At 33.3% G+C, this 17996-nt stretch overlaps 1 protein-coding gene across 4 annotated transcripts in view; it reads left to right on the top strand.

Moving 5' to 3' along the window:
• Positions 1 to 4476: 4476 nt before the first annotated feature.
• Positions 4477 to 17996, top strand: part of LOC115874656 (synaptotagmin-10-like) — an 80586-nt gene continuing 67066 nt past the window's right edge. The window contains exons 1-3 of one of the 4 annotated variants that reach the window (XM_030889873.1): positions 4477 to 4580; positions 17391 to 17411; positions 17535 to 17737. In XM_030889873.1, the coding sequence (XP_030745733.1) occupies positions 4481 to 4580; positions 17391 to 17411; positions 17535 to 17737 (324 nt within the window). In that variant the 5' untranslated portion in view covers positions 4477 to 4480. Of the gene's footprint in view, positions 4581 to 17390; positions 17412 to 17513; positions 17738 to 17996 lie in introns of all 4 variants that reach the window. The other 3 variants (XM_030889872.1, XM_030889871.1, XM_030889870.1) reach the window with 3 other exon arrangements.

Genomic DNA, 17996 nt, shown 5'->3' with positions numbered 1-17996 from the left:
TCGCACTATATTAAATTAATACTTTTTTACAACAAAGTGAGTGTCATTACGCATGAAAGTATGATATTATTGTTTTTATTTTATTTAATTTCTAAAAATAATATGACAGCAAAAGGTGTATCATGGATCATAATATTATAACAAGGCTAAAGTTATACAGGGTCGCTGATATGTATAGGAACGGTCGATTACTAAGGTAAAATATAAGAGATACCGTAAAAAGTTAAATATAAATGTTATATAAAGGTTTTTAAATAACTATTAGAGGGTAATCTAAGTGCAACTAGGCTGTTATTATAATTTTATTTCATAATAAATGAAAATATGAAAATCAACAAAAACAAATTTCATTTTAAACAGAAAATATTGAAAACATTTTTAATTATTTCTCACAACTAATAGTCTGTATTGCCTTCTCGAGCCTCAATGCAAGCTGTGAGACGACGTGGCATGCTCTCAATTAAGTTGTCCAGAAGATGTTTAGGAATGGCTTCCGATGTTTCGCGCGCAGCAATTTTCAATTCATTTAAGGTACGGGGGGATCATTCCTTTTGGCATTATGATGTTTTAGCATGTCCCAAGCATGCTTGATCACATTCATATCTGGAGATATCGGTGGCCACCACAGTTTTCTTATACCATCTTCCTACAAAATTCGCGAACCGCTAAAGTGCATTATCGTCCATGTAAACAAATTCATCCCCCACTGCCCCTCGAAATGGACGCACAAAACGTCTCTAAGATATGAGGCACCTGTCATTGTGCCATCAATAAAAACAAGAGGAATTCGAGCTCCGTGCATTATACCTGCTTATACCATAATGCTTCCCCCTTGAAACGGGACACGGGGTTGAGCTACATTCAAGCGTGCTCGTCTTCCAGATGCTCTCCAGATCAAAGTTCGTGGCGAATCTGGCACTCGACCTATTCTTGTTTCATCATTAAACATGACGAAATTCCAATTAGGTCCATTTGTTCTAATCTCCTCAGCCCATTGTAGTTTGTAGTCGCGTAATTTTATGCTGTAAATTAAGCTTCGGAACACGTAGAGGCCTCCTTAAATGTAATCCTCTGTCATGGAGTCTTCTTGCTATGGTCTTTCTTGAAACATTTACTCCTTCGAGGCGATGTAACTCATTTTTAATAGCAGTACTAGAAAGCAGGAGACTGCGTCGTGCAATTAAGGATATTTGACGGTCTTGCATAGCAGTAGTAACTCTCTTTCTACCTCTTCCAGGCCGGTCTGTAACCTCGTTTGTCTCCCTGATTTTTTTAATATTCGCAAAACATCGCTTTGGTTAACGCCTACAATTTCAGCTATTGCAACTTGCCGGTAGCCCTGTTGAGACAGTGTTACTATTGTGACTCTATTATACTGTGAAATGAGGGGTCTAGTTCCAAAGTGTACAATCTCCAAGTTTTGATAAAAATGAGATAGATGTCGTTTCTGGTGTAATTTGTGGCGCTAGATTCAAAAATCAAATTACTTTGCGTCAAAACGGTTATTCTCCAGTATAAAATTAGGGTTAAAATTTGAGATTAGTTCCAAACTGTACAATCTCCTTCCATTTGTTAGTTTCAAATTGTACAAACTCCTTGGTCATCAATGAAAGCAAAGCGTACAATCTCCAATGTATTTTAAGGCAATATCCAAAGTTAATATTCAAAGTGTACAATATCCGATTGGCGCCTAAATTTGTTTACCGTCAGTTTATTAACGGTTTCTAAACGCCATTATTGTGTTGTTTGCTGAAAAGTAATAAGGTTGTTAGTTTGTACGTTCTTATGTTTTTGTAGTTATTAAGTGTTTAAAGTAATCAGCATAGTTTTAATTAACAATGGGTCTTAATGTAACACCTGTTAGTGAAGGCAAAGGCCAAAAGAGGAAAAGAAATCCTTCCGGATGGAAGAAAAAACAAGAGAAATGTCTTAGGTAAGAAGTAGCATTTATATTAGGTGTAATAGAGTTCATTCCATGAGAAAATTTTTAATTAGGTATAGTCCACATTTACTTCCGATTTACCCAACTTGTGGCCACAAAACCTCTGCGTTTCAGTGCAGTTTGCTAACAATGGCTGAAATACACAGTTTTCACAAAAAAATTTATAAAGTAAAGGAAAAGGTTTACCAAGATAACTTCATTCTAAAATATTGCCAGAACATTCCGGTGAAGCGAAAAAGGGCAAAAAATTCGAGACATAGCGAAAAAAAATTTCAAGCGCATTTTTATATCGTTAGTGAACAAAAAAGACTTGTGCCAATTTGCAAACAGTCTTTTATGAATATTTTGGGAATAACACGAAGAAGGATTGACATAGTGACTAAAAATCACTTTCAAAACAAAGAACTATTAGTTAAACATAGTTATTTTAGGTATATTTTCAATACCTCTTATAACTTGGGTTTCGGAAATCCGCGCACTGACGTATGTTCAACATATTTACAGTTGACAGAGAAGATAAAGAGCTGTAATGACGAGAATGTTAAAAAGGACTTTCTTGCCGAGAAAAAAGTGCATAAAATGCGAGCTGAAGCGTATTTCCAGCTCTTGAGAGAAGCAGAGGATGGCGTTGTGATTTTTTCATTCGACTGCCAGAAAAATCAGGTTTTGCCTAAGGTCCCTGATCAACAAGCCTATTATTCTAGGCAGTTGAATATCTATAACTTTACAGTGGTGAGAGGCACTTCAAAAACCCAACTGAACCCCGTCAACAGTTACTTGTTTCTGTTGGACTGAGAATGAATTTAAGAAAGTATTTAACGAGATTGCTTCCTGCATCTATCACCTTCTGGACACTTCTGACTTAACGGGTATCCATACTGTTAGGCTTATGTGTGATTATGTGTGATTATGGGTGCGGGGGGCAAAATAAGAATACCACCCTGATATCAGTGTGCTGTAATTGGCTTTCCAAACAAAATGTAGATAAAATTAAGGTTATTTTTCCTGTCAGGGGTCATTCATTTATTCCCTCTGACAGGGTTTTTGGTCATATAGAAAAGGAGATTCGTAAGAAGGAAATTATTCTAGGACCGGAGGAATATCTGAACCAATTTTCACGATATGGAACCGTTTTAAAAGTTGGCGATGATGTTCAAATTAAAAATTGGAAGAATGAAACGAGTAAGTTCATAAAAACCCTGGCCAGTGGCACTATGCATTTTCAAAAATGAAAAGAATGGTGATTACCAAAAATTTAAAAGGGATTGTTGTAGTCCGAGGTGAAGGTACCTATCGCTCAGACTTAGGGATGGGGAAGTCAATAACAAAAAAAGGAAAAGCCATTCCTGCTATGAATCCAACCATAATCGCCAAGGCTAACACGGTAAACTCCATCAAGAAGTTAGATGTAAACAACCTTCTGCGCTCTCACTATGGGGAAGACTGGAAAAATAATCCCAAATTGAAATTTTATAAGTTTGTGCTGGAAGCGGAAAGTCAAGAAAAAAGAATTGCTGAAGAAGTACCTTCAATTTGCCAACCAATGGAAGAAGAATGCAGCCTGAATATTTAATTTTTTTTATAAAAACATTTTATTTATTTCTTATGTTTTGATAATAATTTAAAAAAAAACTAGAACCACGACTTATGTTTCAATTAAAATTTAAATAAAAGCATACAGAAAAAATAAAGACGTTGACTTATTTCCAAAGTGAACAATCTCCATCAATGAGTTCCATAAAGTACAATCTCCATCTTTTTTTTCTCAATACCGCCACTAAAATAATTTTTTTTTCTACAAATTCACAAACTAACACTAAATACTTACCTAACTGATTAAAACAGCAAAAAAATAATATGGTAGTGCACTAAAGTTATACGTTTTTTTCGTTTTGTCATTTTTTTATAAAACTGAAGATTAGACACTTTGCAATTAACCCCCTCAAATAATGTTTCTAGGCACTTTAAGGCCAAAGCAATGGTCAAATTTCTTCTGAAACCCAAGAGACCACAAATCGAAATGTGCAAGAATTTATAATAATATTGGGTCTGATCGATAAACATTGTTTACCATATCCATTTTAACAAAAAAAATGTTTATTGCAGATTATCAAAGCTATGTATAAAAAAAGATTCTTTAAATTCTTTTCCGTATATTTTTAAACGATATATGCAATAATTTTGGCCATGTGTGTACTTACTTTATTCGACGCAGTTACAACAGCAGAATCCTACATGTAAAAAGTATCTCGAAATTACCCCCACTCTTCCATTGTGCCAACGGTCCGCGGCTGCATCCGCTGCTGCCGATTCACCTACCCTACACCTTGTTGCTTGGCCTTAACCCAGCCGCCACCGCGAACAACGGCACTAAGCGGGGCGCCGCGTAGTGGTGGGGGAGAGGCCGGCTCGCCGCTCTGACATTGAACCTGGCCAATCGAAAGCGAGATCGTCGGCTACGTCACGGCGCCGTGCAATTCGGAGACGGTGGCGGCCGTTGGCGCGGTTTTCGCATAGTTCGCGATGTTCGCTCAGTCGATGAACAGGCGCGAAGTGCCCAAGGAAGGAGAGAGTGTAAACAACAGCGGCAAAACTTTCGACAGCGCGGCTGCGACGGCTGACGAGAACAAGCAGCAAAGTAAGTTAAAAATAACAAATAAAATAATAACGTTTAAAAAATATATTATAATTATATTTTTTCGTTTCTTTCGGTTATTGGGAATATTATATACAACTGAAATAATTAGATAATACGCAAAGTAGGTTGAAAATAAATAATAAATTAAGGTTTAGAATTTTTTTTCTATTATTTTTGTTTTTTTTAATTTTTTTTTGTTGTGTTTTTATGGCTACTAAATACCACTCAATAATTAGATCAGATTAAATTATTTTAGAAAATGTTTATTCTCGTTGCTTTTTTTGTTTCATTTTAATTGTAAATTTTTAATTCATATTTTGCTTATATTTGTTATTAGTTATTCTTTGGGTTATTGCGATTATTAAATACAATTGAACAATTAGATAATACGCAATATAAGTTGAAAATAATTAATAAATTCAGATTTAGATTTTTTTCTATTATTTTTTTTTTAATTTCTTTGTTGTAGTTTTATGGCTACTAAATACAACTCTATAATTAGATATGTTAAATTATTTTAGAAAATATTTATTCTCGTTGCTTCTATTTATTTGATTTTAATTTTAAAATTGTGAATTTTTACTTAATATTTTGCTTATATTTTTTATTAGTTGTTCTTATGGTTTTGCGGTTATTAAATACAACTGATTAAGTAGATAATACGCAAAGTAAGTTGAAAATAATTAATAAATTAAGTTGTAGATTTTTTTTAATTGCTTTGTTGTACTTTTATGGCTACTAAATACAACTCAATAATTATACAGATTAAATTATTTTAGAAAATATTTGTTCTCGCTGCTTCTTTTTTATTTTCAATTTAATTGTAAATTTTTAGTTTTTAATTTCTGTTATTTTTATTTTTTTGCTCTCTTAATTTTACTAAAATTATTGTTATAACTGTGAGGAATAACTTAATCAAAAGTTGTGGTCATTTCTGGTGAAACAGGAAGTGACAAAAATCAATTGAGTACATCAATAAATCCTAATTTATGTAATATACTAACATACCAAATCTCGTTTTATTATCAGAAAGAATAAAAAAGTTATAGGGGTGAGCCACACCCGGTATACTAATTGCTTTATTTTAATTTAATTTATTATTAAAGTTTAGAAAATATTTATTATCGTTACCTTTTATTATTTTTTTAATTGTACATTTTTAGTTCTCGCTTTTTTTCTTTCTTCTCTTGTTGAGCTATTACTAAAATTATTAATAGAACTGAGATATGTCTAAACAGGTTTTGGAAAATATTTATTTTTATTACTTATTTTAATTTGAACTGACTTATTTATTTATTAATTTTATTATATACTTTTAAATTTCCTTAGTAAATTTTAAAATAATTAGATGATTCCTTTTATTTTATTTCAATTGCAAATTTTAAAAAGTAAATAATTAATTTAAAAATCTAGAGATGAAATTATTTTTAAAATATTTATTCGCGCTGCTTCCTTCTCTTTTATTTTAATTGCAACTTTTAAAAACTAATTAATAAAATTAATTAATTTTAAAAACTAAAATTTGCAATTAAAGTAAAATAAAAACAAGCAACGAAAATAAATATTTTTTAAAATAATAAATCTCTATCTAATTATTAAGTTGTATTTAATAGCAATAAAACACAAAAAAGAAGAAAAAATAATAGAGAAAAATTCTTCTGATAATATATAAATTATTAATAAGATTATTAATAAAACTGAGAAACGGATAAACATATTTTACAAAACATTTAGTTTCATATTTCGTATTACTTACAATAAAATTTAGATAAAATGTTTGAGCTTAATAATATGAGCTTAGCCGTATAAACTGTTATATCATTCAAAATTAGTTCTAGTTTAGTTTTGTTTGCTTATATAATCATAATAGTGGTATAACTGAACTAGTCTGAAACTCTAACAAAAGCACTGTTGAATGCATCAACAGTTGTTTACTTCGATTTGTGCCCTTGAAATACAACGCTTTAAGGCAATCGATAATATACATTTTTCTTTTTTTTTCTTTTTACTCTCTTTTAGTTTAAATCTTTAATAATCTTAATCTAGGCAATTCAAAATAATTTATACTTTTATTTGGCATTTATACATATATTTTTATGTATTTAAACAATATTTAAAAAAAATACATTTAACTAAAACTTTTGCAGAAATATTTCTTTTATAATTTATTTTTTATATTTACAAAGTTAATTATTAAAATATCTTAAATTAGCATTACAAATAAATTATTAAACATTTAAAAACTGCTGAATAAATAGTATTTAAAAAACCTTTATTATTAAAAATAATGTTATACGAATTTGTTTTAAATTGTGATAAAGTGTTGTTAGATTAAAACACAATTTATAATAATTAAAATTCAAATGCCTGTACAATAAGCAGCTGTTGTTGGGTATGAAATTCGCTTGATGCTTTTCAAGTCAGATTTAGTATTAAATTATTGGTTTTGATATAAATTAATTTTATAATTGATATTAATATTAGGTAAATTTGTTACTCGTTGTGTAATACAAAGCAGCTGTTTTTTGATTTTTCCATATTTTATTTCATTTAATATATTTAATTAACAACATATAAAAGAATAATAATTAATAAAAAATAGAAAAACAAAGCGTAACAATTATAATACTTGTATTTAGTTAACACAATCTGTTGTCATTCATTCATCTGTTCATTTGTACTTTAACAAATACAAATACTTTAACAAATTAGTTAATAATTAAATTATTGAATATCACTATATAAAAATTTTAGCTAACACCACCAAACAAATAATATTAAAAGACTTATTTAAAAATATAGAAAGAAAAAGAATAAAAACGTTATCAAGAGTTCTGCAACCATAATAATCAAATTAATATGAAAATAAAAACATAATAAATCTAAATTGCAATTTTGAAGTTTTACGTCCATTTTTATGTGAAACTTTTTCATACAATAAATTTTTTATTAAACTGTTGCTTCTTGAGCAGTCCCGTAAACTTTTAAATTGCAATTTACCTCAAAATTACACTTCGCCTACAATTTTGTATTTTTACGATAGCTTTTATGACAATCATAAAACCATTTGATTGTTCTCTGAATAGAAGCTTTGATTTATACGATTTATATCACTTTTATATCTTACTAATTTTCAATTTAAAGGGACCTGTTTATAGATATTCATTAATTTTTTTATGAAGCATTTTTATGCAGATCAATTATATGCAATTTATTAAGTAGGAAAACTTTTCTTTATTTATAAATAATTTATACGGTTATCAAACTAATTCAGATTAGAACACTAAATTTTTTCAAACAAATAGTACGAGAGCTAGCAACGTCGGAAAAACAAGTATTTTAAGACGTCTGGCTCTTTGATCTATCTTTTACTATGCTTACTATAGAACAGCATGCGGCCGTCTGGCTGCCGGTAAACGTTGCGTTCTCTACTGCGCATTGAAAGAAGATCCTATATTTTTATTAGTCCTTTAAATTCTAGCATTGAATATTAATCGAACATGTCTCCATAGCGCAGTGCGTAGAGTTTCCGACCACGAACCAATGATTCAGAGTTCGAATCCGGGTCAGGTCAAAGACTTTTTTATTTTATTTTCGTTTATATTTTGATAGTAAAGTTTTAAATATTTGTTTTTGAATCACCATAGTTAATTTTTAATACTTTACTATCAGAATATCAACGAAAATAAAATAAAAGTCTTTGACCTGACCCGGATTCGAACTCTGGGGTGCAAGGGGTATTGAAGCGATACATATAGCCTAGCTTATCCAAAAGTCAACCTCACCTTCACGTGGTGCACCCTGTTTAAACAAACGAGGCTCTGACGACCGAGTATAGGCGGTATATCATTATAGAACTCAGGCCTACCATCTTTCTGGGGAAGGGGGAAGAGGAGTAGTTAACTACTCCTAGCCGGCCGAGAACGTAGCACAAGGGAACTATCGTCGCAGTCCTCACTGTCCCATAGCCATCCCGTGCTACAGTTGCAGCGTAACCGTCACAGTTTAACCTTTTTACGCAGCTTACACTCATCAAAGATGGAACATTCGAGTAGGACAAAATCATCGTCCGGAGGTAAAATACCCCCTCGATCGGATCTCCGGGAGGGGGTGCCTACTCGAGCGTATCATCGGAGAACTAAACATCGTCAATGTTTCACGTTTGCGGCGTGGAACGTCCGCACTCTACTGGACAGGACAAACTCCAATCGACCAGAGAGAAGAACAGCACTGGTCTCACAGGAACTCCACCGACTAAATATAGATGTTGCCGCTCTTAGCGAAACCCGTTTTGCGGATGAAGGTAGTCTCACTGAGGAGCATTACACCTTCTTTTGGAAGGGTCACCCGGCAACACACAGGAGAATTCATGGCGTAGGCTTTGCAATCAAAAACGAAATCGCCACCAAATTAACAGAGGTACCTATTGGTGTCTCCGAACGTCTTATGACCCTAAGGTACCCCATATCAGACAAAATTCACGTCAACATCATAAGTGTCTACGCTCTTACCCTAGACAAAGGATAAGTGAGGATTGATTGAAATTGAGGATAAGGATAAATTATACCAAGCTCTGCAAAATATACTCCAACAAATTCAAAAGCACGAACGAATCATTTTGCTAGGTGACTTTAATGCCCGTGTCGGCAAACAACAGGAAATATGGCCTGACGTATTGGGAAAACATGGAATGGGAAACGTAAATAGCAATGGTAAACGCTTATTAACAACATGCACAGAGTATAATCTTTGCATCACCAATACGTGGTTCATGCTGAAGGACAAATTTAAAGGTACCTGGAAACATCCGAGATCAGGCCATTGGCACCAATTGGACCACGTAATCGTTCGAAGGACGCACCTAAAAGATGTCAGTCTCACAAAAGCCAGAGTAGATGCCGAATGTGGCACTGACCACCGACCTTTAATCTCAAAAATGAAGATCCAGTTAAAACCCAAACATCCACACTGTAAAAAGCAAAGCTACATGACCAGATTGAACGTACGGGGTCTAGAGAACAACGATACCGCCGACGCCCTCCGGGAAGCCATCAAAGAATCACTTCCACCGATAACTTCAATCTCAATCGTGGATGCTGAACATGGCTGGACACAACTAAGAGACGCGATTCACAAAACCAGCGAAGCAGCACTGGAAAAATCCAACAAAAAGAAACAACCAGATTGGTTTAACGAAAATCAACCGCATATACAGGCTTTGTTGGAACAAAAGCATAGAGCACATCAAGCCGTCACCGCAAATCCACACAATCCAAGAATAGCAGACAACTTTAAGGCAGCCAACTTTAAGGCAGCCAACTTTAAGGCAGCCAACAACACGCTCCGAAGAAACCTGCGCCAGCTAAAGGATAACTGGTGGTCGCAAAAAGCTAGTCAGATTCAGGAGTATGCCACGCATCACGACTATCGTAAATTCTTCGAGGCTGTAAAAGAAGTATACGGTCCAACTAAGAAGGCAAGATGCCCAATCATGGCACAAAATGGCGAACTTCTAAAAGAGGAAGAGTAAATCAGAAACCGCTGGAAAGAGCATTACAGCTCTCTGGAACAGCATACGGCCCGTCTGGCTGCCGATACCCGTTGCGTTCACTACTGCGCATCGAAAGAAGATCCTATATTTTTTATTAATTTAGTCCTATAAATTCTAGTATTGAACATAAATCGAACATGTCTCCATAGCGCAGTGCGTAGAGCTTCCGACCACGAACCGAAGATTCAGAGTTCGAATACCATACCATATCATACCGCCATTACTCGCTGACGAGTATTTGACACGCATCAGAAGATGGTTACGCAAGGCGTTTTCTTTCATGAGCTTTTCTGTGACTGAAAAGCCCAATACGTGATGTTATCTGTCTACCGCACTCCAGACATTCAAAAATCTCATTGCTTTGTTGCCTCTTTACTTTTTGGTTGTCGCTCTTAACTGACTTTACAATTCTTCTCCATTCCGTTCTATTGTGAGCTGCCTCTTCCCACTCATTCTGCTTGTTAATTCCCTTTAAGTTTTCGTGGAAAATATCCTTAAACCTTTTGAGTTGTCCACCCGGCCTCCTCTTACCGTCTACAAGCTCACCGTAAAGCAGAGATTTTTTGATATGATAGTGGAGAGCGCTGCCATGAATATATTGAATAGGAGAGGCGCTAAGACACATCCCTGCCTAATGCCTGTGTTTGTTAGAAAGGGATCGTTCAGTGATCCATGATATGACACTTTTGATTTGTTGTTGTTATGGAGACTTTTACACACTCTAACAAAATTGAATGGGTACTCCGAACTTTTTCATAATTGCCCAAAGTGCATCTCTGTTCACAGAGTCGAAGGCTTATGTTAGATCAATGAATGCAACGTAAAGTTTATACTGCTGCTCTTTTACTTTTTCCTGTAGTTGCCGGATGGAGAATACGTTTGCGATTCTGGGAGGATTTTTTCTATATGTGGGTGCAGGCGGTTTGACATAATTTTTGTAAGAATTTTTCCTCCGATAGCCAGTAGTAAAATTCCTCGGTAGTTTCCGCAGTCTGATGCACTTCTTTTGTTCTTAAATATATTCACTATATTCGCGTTGCAAAAGTCCTGAGGTACCTCTCCGCTTTCCCATATGACATCAAAGAGAGCCTTAAGATGACCAATAAGTTCTTTACTTGCACACTTATAGATTTCCGCCGGAATCGCGTCACAGCCAGCTGATTTGTTGTTTTTAAGCTGTTTTATGGAGTCCGTTATTTCCTGTACTGTTATTGGAATGTCTAGTACATCGAGGCTGTTATACTGAGGTATTATGTTGAGTGCTTCCATATTGGGGTTGTTTTCTTGGTTAAAGATATGGCATAGTAAAAGATATATCAAAGAGCCAGACGTCTTAAAATACTTTCTCGAAAACGTTGCTAGCTCTTAGACTAAAAGTTAGAGATTTTAATTGAAGTAGAATGAAACATATGTTAAATGTTCGAATTAAAGAACATAAAGATTATTTAAGAAAGGGCGATTTATACAAATCTAAGATTTATCAGCATTCATGAATGTAGATTTTACCAACGCAAAAATTATATTGAAAGAAGCGGTAGCCTCTGAAAGAAAGATAAAAGGGGCTTTTTTAATACAATCTAATAAAAATAAACGTATTGTTCATGTATCTGTAAAGGCTAGTAATGTATGGCAATCGCTTCTTTGATTTTAAAGAACAGAACATAAGTAAAAATTAAAAACAAGTTAAAAAATAATCATACAGGAAGTTCGAAGCTTTTTTGTTTTACCTTATTAAGTAATTGTTATTAGGTAGTAATTGTTAATTTTAAAGTTTAACTTAATATAATGTTATTTTAACAGAACGTCAACGGTTTTTATAGATGTATCTGTTTGAAAAAAACTAAAGTGTTCTCGAATAGTTGCATTTAGATATTTTAATTTTTTTTTCTTGGTTCTTTGTGTTTTTTTGCTTCCGACAACGGATAGAGATGTACTTCCCGAAACGTTAAGCATTTTTTTGTCCGTTAGCCAAATTTGTTTATTGGTAAACCACTGCTGACAATTACTTTCTGTTGGATTAACGCCAGCAGTGTTTACAAAAAATAACTATTTTATTTTGTAGATTTTCTTACAGTGGTGAAATACCTATAGGATTTTTATCACCCTAGAATTAGGTTGTTCTATATCTACTTTTGGGGTAAAATGAGTTACATAAACCATTTTTTTAATGCAAAATTAGCGTGTTCTATATCCACAAAAACAATATAGCCAAATTCACAAATAAAGAAAAAAAATGTAATATTTTGTACTATATCCATATTAATTTGAAAGTCGCGAAAAAAAAATGAATTCGCCACGGAGGTATAAACATTTTTTGAAACATATATTGTTCTGTATGTCTTGATTTTATTTTTTTTATAACCATTATCCATAAAAATTAAGAGTAAACATTCCACATTATAGAGGTCAGTAAATAAATCTGTATTTACAATTTTATATTTTAAACTGAAAATATTCAAAACATACACCGATATAACAAATAATATATGATCAAATATCATAATATTATTCGTTGATATAAGCGTAAAAACTCAATGATAAACCGGAGTTGAAATAAATTACCATGAGGATTAACAGTTGGTTTATTTTTCAAAATTGACGCAGCTTGTTTATTTTTCCATTTAACTTGTTAAAAATGAGTTTGGAATTTGATTTATTTAAATTAGATTTATGGTTTTCCCGCATTGTCAGACAAATAAATGAAATTAACTTTCATACGTAGTAATTCGTAAATTATAAATTATAACGTAATAATTCTTTAGACATTCTAATAAATAATACAACACTGGAAATAGTAAAAGAAAATATATATTTGGGACAACTAATACACAGCTCGGGATCTCTACTACCAGAAATCCACAGAATTAAGTTAGCATGGAATACTTATGAAAGAAACTCAATCATATTCAAATCTAAAATGCTACTCTATCTAAAGAAGAAAACATTCGACCAATGTGTACTACCAGTCATAACCTATGCATGCGAAACCTGGACACTTAAAACGGATATTGTAACAGATTATTTCCTTTATATTATTATTTATATGATTAACAGATAATTTCCTATGTCCTTTACGTTCAAGTCGATGTTTTCGGTTATTAGTTTCGGGAGAGGGTCTTTTAACAGAAAGTAATAAAACAAACATCTTTCAAACGTGACTATTTTTAAATTCCCAAACTTATAGAAGGGCAAAGCAAATAAACTGTAGAACTTAGAAGTAAACAGAAAATTGTAAAGATAGACCTTAGAAAAAACGCTGGGACATTGTAAAACCAATAACCACCCTTGATAACATGTAACTATCGCCGGATGTTTGTAAAGGATCTGGGAACTTTAGGAAAGCACGTATCTAGACATAAACGAGAATTGAATACGTAAAATGGTCATAGTACTGCCATCTAACAGCGGGAGGTCGAACCAATTTGGTTTGAAGGGTGGTGTCAAGCTGACCAATCAAGCAAAGAACAGTACCTTTAGGGATGATCCTATTGGCGAAGTACCGAATGCACCACCCTTCAACCCTGTAATGTTGCAACCTCGGGGCTGTTTTTAGGCAGAAAAGTTAGTTCGGTTTAAGTTTCTAAAAGAGACGGTTCTCCCTCGGGTTCGCGAAGCTCGGTAAGGTTCACGATGTGACCCCCTGTAGTTTTTAAGTCTGGTGTCTACTAATAGTATTTTTTTATGTCCTTTTGTCAAATGTTTTTAATCTTCTTCTCTAAAATTATTTTAATGTGTTGTAGTAAGATTTAGTAATGAAGGTTCAATTGATTATGTAATTATCAGATTTTTCAACAAAGCAGACACCAGACAATTTTCTTGTATTTTTCCATCTCTTTTCCATTTTTAGTAATAACAAGTAATTTCGATCATATATATATTTTTTATTTGTTCTTTATTTTCTTTTTAATATTAAATTTAAATGTTTTCTAAAAACTCGGCAGTTTTATTTCTATAGTAAAAAAAATAAGAGTGTTTTAAAATTATATAAATAAGATCCTTATGAACGGGCAGAATATCTCCAGAGCAGTCCCGAAAATTCTCGAGAAATGAGCTACATATTTACAGATAGAGGTCGGGCCGCAATTAAGGTAAGTTATAATAGATTTGAGAGACTAACAGCACTAAGACAAAGCATTAAACATACGCTCCAAAGAGTCGGTGTACTTTTTATCCAAGTTTGCCTTCCGCTCAACTTAATTGTTTTTTCATAATTATAAAATAGTCACGCTACCCATATACAAGTGATTAATCCGAAAAGATTTGTCACAATATCATAAGAAAACTACAGGTCGCACAACGCTCAATGGAATGAAATATGCTGGGAATAACCAAGAGAGACTGTAAAAGAATAGAGTGGATACTACAAAAGACCCAGGTAATAGATGTCATCCACAAAGTCAAATCCGTCAAGTGGTAATGGTCAAGACACCTAGCAACAGATGAACCACAAAAATTACAGCATGGTACCCACGAGGAATTAAAAGACCTAGTTAAAAGCATTCCATTTATTACATATCACATCGATGCATCGGTCTCTTGACAAGGTTATGTCGGTATGTGTGAAACCGGACTATCCGCTCCGCTTATCGTAATATTTTCCTCTCCCAACTCGACTATGAATATTGGAAAACTGATAATGTAGTATGCATAGTGAGTGTCTTAAAACTCAGTGTCTCGGATAAAATCAATACTTATTTTTTCTTAAATAGACAATACTACTTCCCCTCAGTGGTTTCATTTATATAAAAAGAAACTTTATTGTAACAATGTGAAAAGATCATGTTACCAAATCGTTTATTCAAACGTTCGCTTTCAAGATTTTTCTTTTTATTTTACAGCCTGCTTTGTTCTATTTCTTATATTATGTTTACCGACCCGTTTTGAACGCTCGGATAACATCAATCATTCGTTGCTTAATATAAAAGTTTCATTTTAGCTGTTCTGTCTAGTCACGATATAAATTCTTCTCGAAAAATTCTAATAAAGGTTCAATAATGTTTTTGATATATTTTTTGTTAAACTAGAAAGGAAATCTTAATTTATTTCTTTAGAAACTCTTTAGCGACAATAAATTACCGAAGTAGCGAAAAAAGAAAAGGTTGCTGTCGCCGTAAATCAACTCAACCTTGGCCTTAAATTACATCCTTTGACTTGGAGCACTCGGAAGAAACATAATACGTTTAAGTTGAGTGGTTTAGTTAGAATAGAGGGTGATCCAGTTTTTTTCTCTAGCAGGACGTTAAATTCTTATTTTTCTTTATTTTTTCGGCATTTTATTCACTTTTCATCATGAGACCAAAAATCTCAGAAGCTTCTTCTTCTTACAGTGCCATACTCTATACAGAGCATTGCGCGTCGGCTACCTCTCGCATGTACCTGTGATGTGTGTCATCAGTGTTTTACAAGTACACGGGACATACAGTTTATCGCCGAATCCGAACGGCACTATTTGAGAGGCTGTTCAAGGCAAATATACTTAAGATGGTTTGCCATTGCCTTCCTTGAGATGGCGGCTTTCTGGTCGCTCTCTTTAGATAAATAAATATTTTTATTTAAATAAATAAAACGACCGTACTGAAGATCGAACCCAGTACCATCCCATCTACACACTACTGCTTGCGCTACGGCCGGCCAAGAAGCTTAAATAAATTTAATTACCAACCAGGGTGCCCGATAGCGTTGAGGTACAGACCTAGACTACCAATGGTGGTGGGTTCGAATCCTGCAACCTGCATTTCATCAGGCGACTATTTATTATCGACTCAGCCTTAATTATGTACTTTCACAATTCTGAAATAATTCTGTTGAAGCGTTAGTGCGTAGCCACACTACCATTCTAAATTTCTGTACCTTGCTTCTCCCAAGGTATGTAAACGATGTATACAGGAGACTATTAATAATTCATCACCATCATTTTCGGTTTATTTAACCATTTCCAATTATGATGTGTGTGTGGCCGGCCATCGCTCCAGCGTTAGTGTGTCGATCTACGGAGCGGAAGGTACTGCGTTCGATCCCCTGCCAGTACGGTCGCTTTATTTATTTATCTAAATAGTAATAATAAACCACCTTGAGTATATTTGCCTTGTACAGCCTCTCGAATAGTGCCGTTCGGATTCGGTAATAAACTGTAGGTCCCGTGTACTTGTGAAACACTGATGACACACATCACAAGTACATGCGAGAGGTAGCCGACGCTCTATATATAGTATGGCACTGTAAGAAGGTAGGGCCACCCCCTGTAGGGGGTGGCCAACTAAGATGGACGCCGGCCGTATCTCAGAAAGTACTTATCGTATAACTTTGGTTAAAAAACTGTAATAAGTAAATCGACTAAGAAAAATCGCTGAAAATGGTTTTCAAATTCAAAAAATGGCCACTAGGAGGGCATCTGTAATGGCCAATCATAAAACAGAATTTTCCTCAAAAAGATGCAGGTGAACAGGTATTTTAAATATTGCTATTATAATCTGTGGAAAATTTGTAATTTTTTATATAGCATATTTTGCTCTATCTCATAAAATAAAGTGGTGGGGGAAGTTTAAATTTGCCCTCGTTTAAAACAACTTTTCTTTCTTAATAATCTACAGTGTAAATTTTGTTTCTATAGATTTTTTCGTGGTAGCTAGAGGGCGCTGTTTGACATCATAAGAGATATTGAACTTTTGCATAAAACATTTAAATAGCAGGTTTTATTTCCTTTTCTACAGTTCAATAGAGCGCAATATTTCCAAAATATCAGAAAAAACCTCAAATTTCTGTCTTCTTTCTAACAGGAGATATTAAGAGAACAAATCATGATAGGCTACCCCTTAGGATATAAAGTATAAAAATGATAATAGTAGGCTAGGAAACAGAAAGAGTTAAATTGGTTAGTTTAAGTCGTATCCGGCGATACTGGAAGTGACAGAAAATAATTGAATACATCAATCAAGCCCGATTTATGTCACAGTGCTAACATACCAAATTTATTTTCATTATCTGAAAAAATAAGAAAGTTATAGAGGTGCCACTTTTAATAAAGACCCTGTATATATATATATATATATATATATATATATATATATATATATATATATATATATATATATATATATATATATATATATATATATATATATATATATATATATATATATATATATATATATATATATATATATATATATATATATATATATATATATATATATATATATATATATATATATATATATATATATATCTCACAGATATTTAATGTATATTATTTTTTTCAGATGATGACGACTGGCTAACAGGTATGTACCATATATAAGTTCGAAACACTCGCACTTTCGAGTACAAAACGTGTATCATATAACTCAATGTTATGGTAACGATATTTTTAATTACAATCTTAGCAGTGATTTTAGCCACTGTAGGTCAGCAGTGCTCGGACACGTGGAAGTGGTTGAGGGAAAAAACTTGCAGCAAGTCGCCCCAATTGTTCAAGCAGCCACAGCAGCAAGAGGAAGACGAGGCGCCTCCGCCAGGACCCATACAGATCAGTAGTTCTATGCCCGACTTGCAGGCAGAAACAAAGCCCTCATACGTGCAGGAAATCAAGGAAATAGTAGCAAAGAAGGTAAGTTTTTAACGTTTATCTTAAAAAAATATTTCATTAAATTTGGATGTAATGTATCAACAGAAATACGTTTTTTTCACACAATTTGATTATTATTATTTTACGATATAATTTAGGTACGAACCTAAAGCTTCGTTCAGAACCTCTCAATTAATGGAATAAATTAGTGGTTTCAATAATTACACTTTATACTTTTTAATTTACGATAATTCACAATATTTAAAAAACGCAATAATTAAAATTAATAGAATATCCTAGC

The sequence above is a fragment of the Sitophilus oryzae genome, unplaced genomic scaffold (genome assembly GCF_002938485.1).
Source record: "Sitophilus oryzae breed Bouriz unplaced genomic scaffold, Soryzae_2.0 scaffold_1297_pilon_pilon, whole genome shotgun sequence".
In the NCBI taxonomy this organism is placed as follows: domain Eukaryota; kingdom Metazoa; phylum Arthropoda; class Insecta; order Coleoptera; family Curculionidae; genus Sitophilus; species Sitophilus oryzae.
Note: the sequence above shows the minus strand (reverse complement) of the source record. Positions and strands in the feature narration are given on the sequence as shown.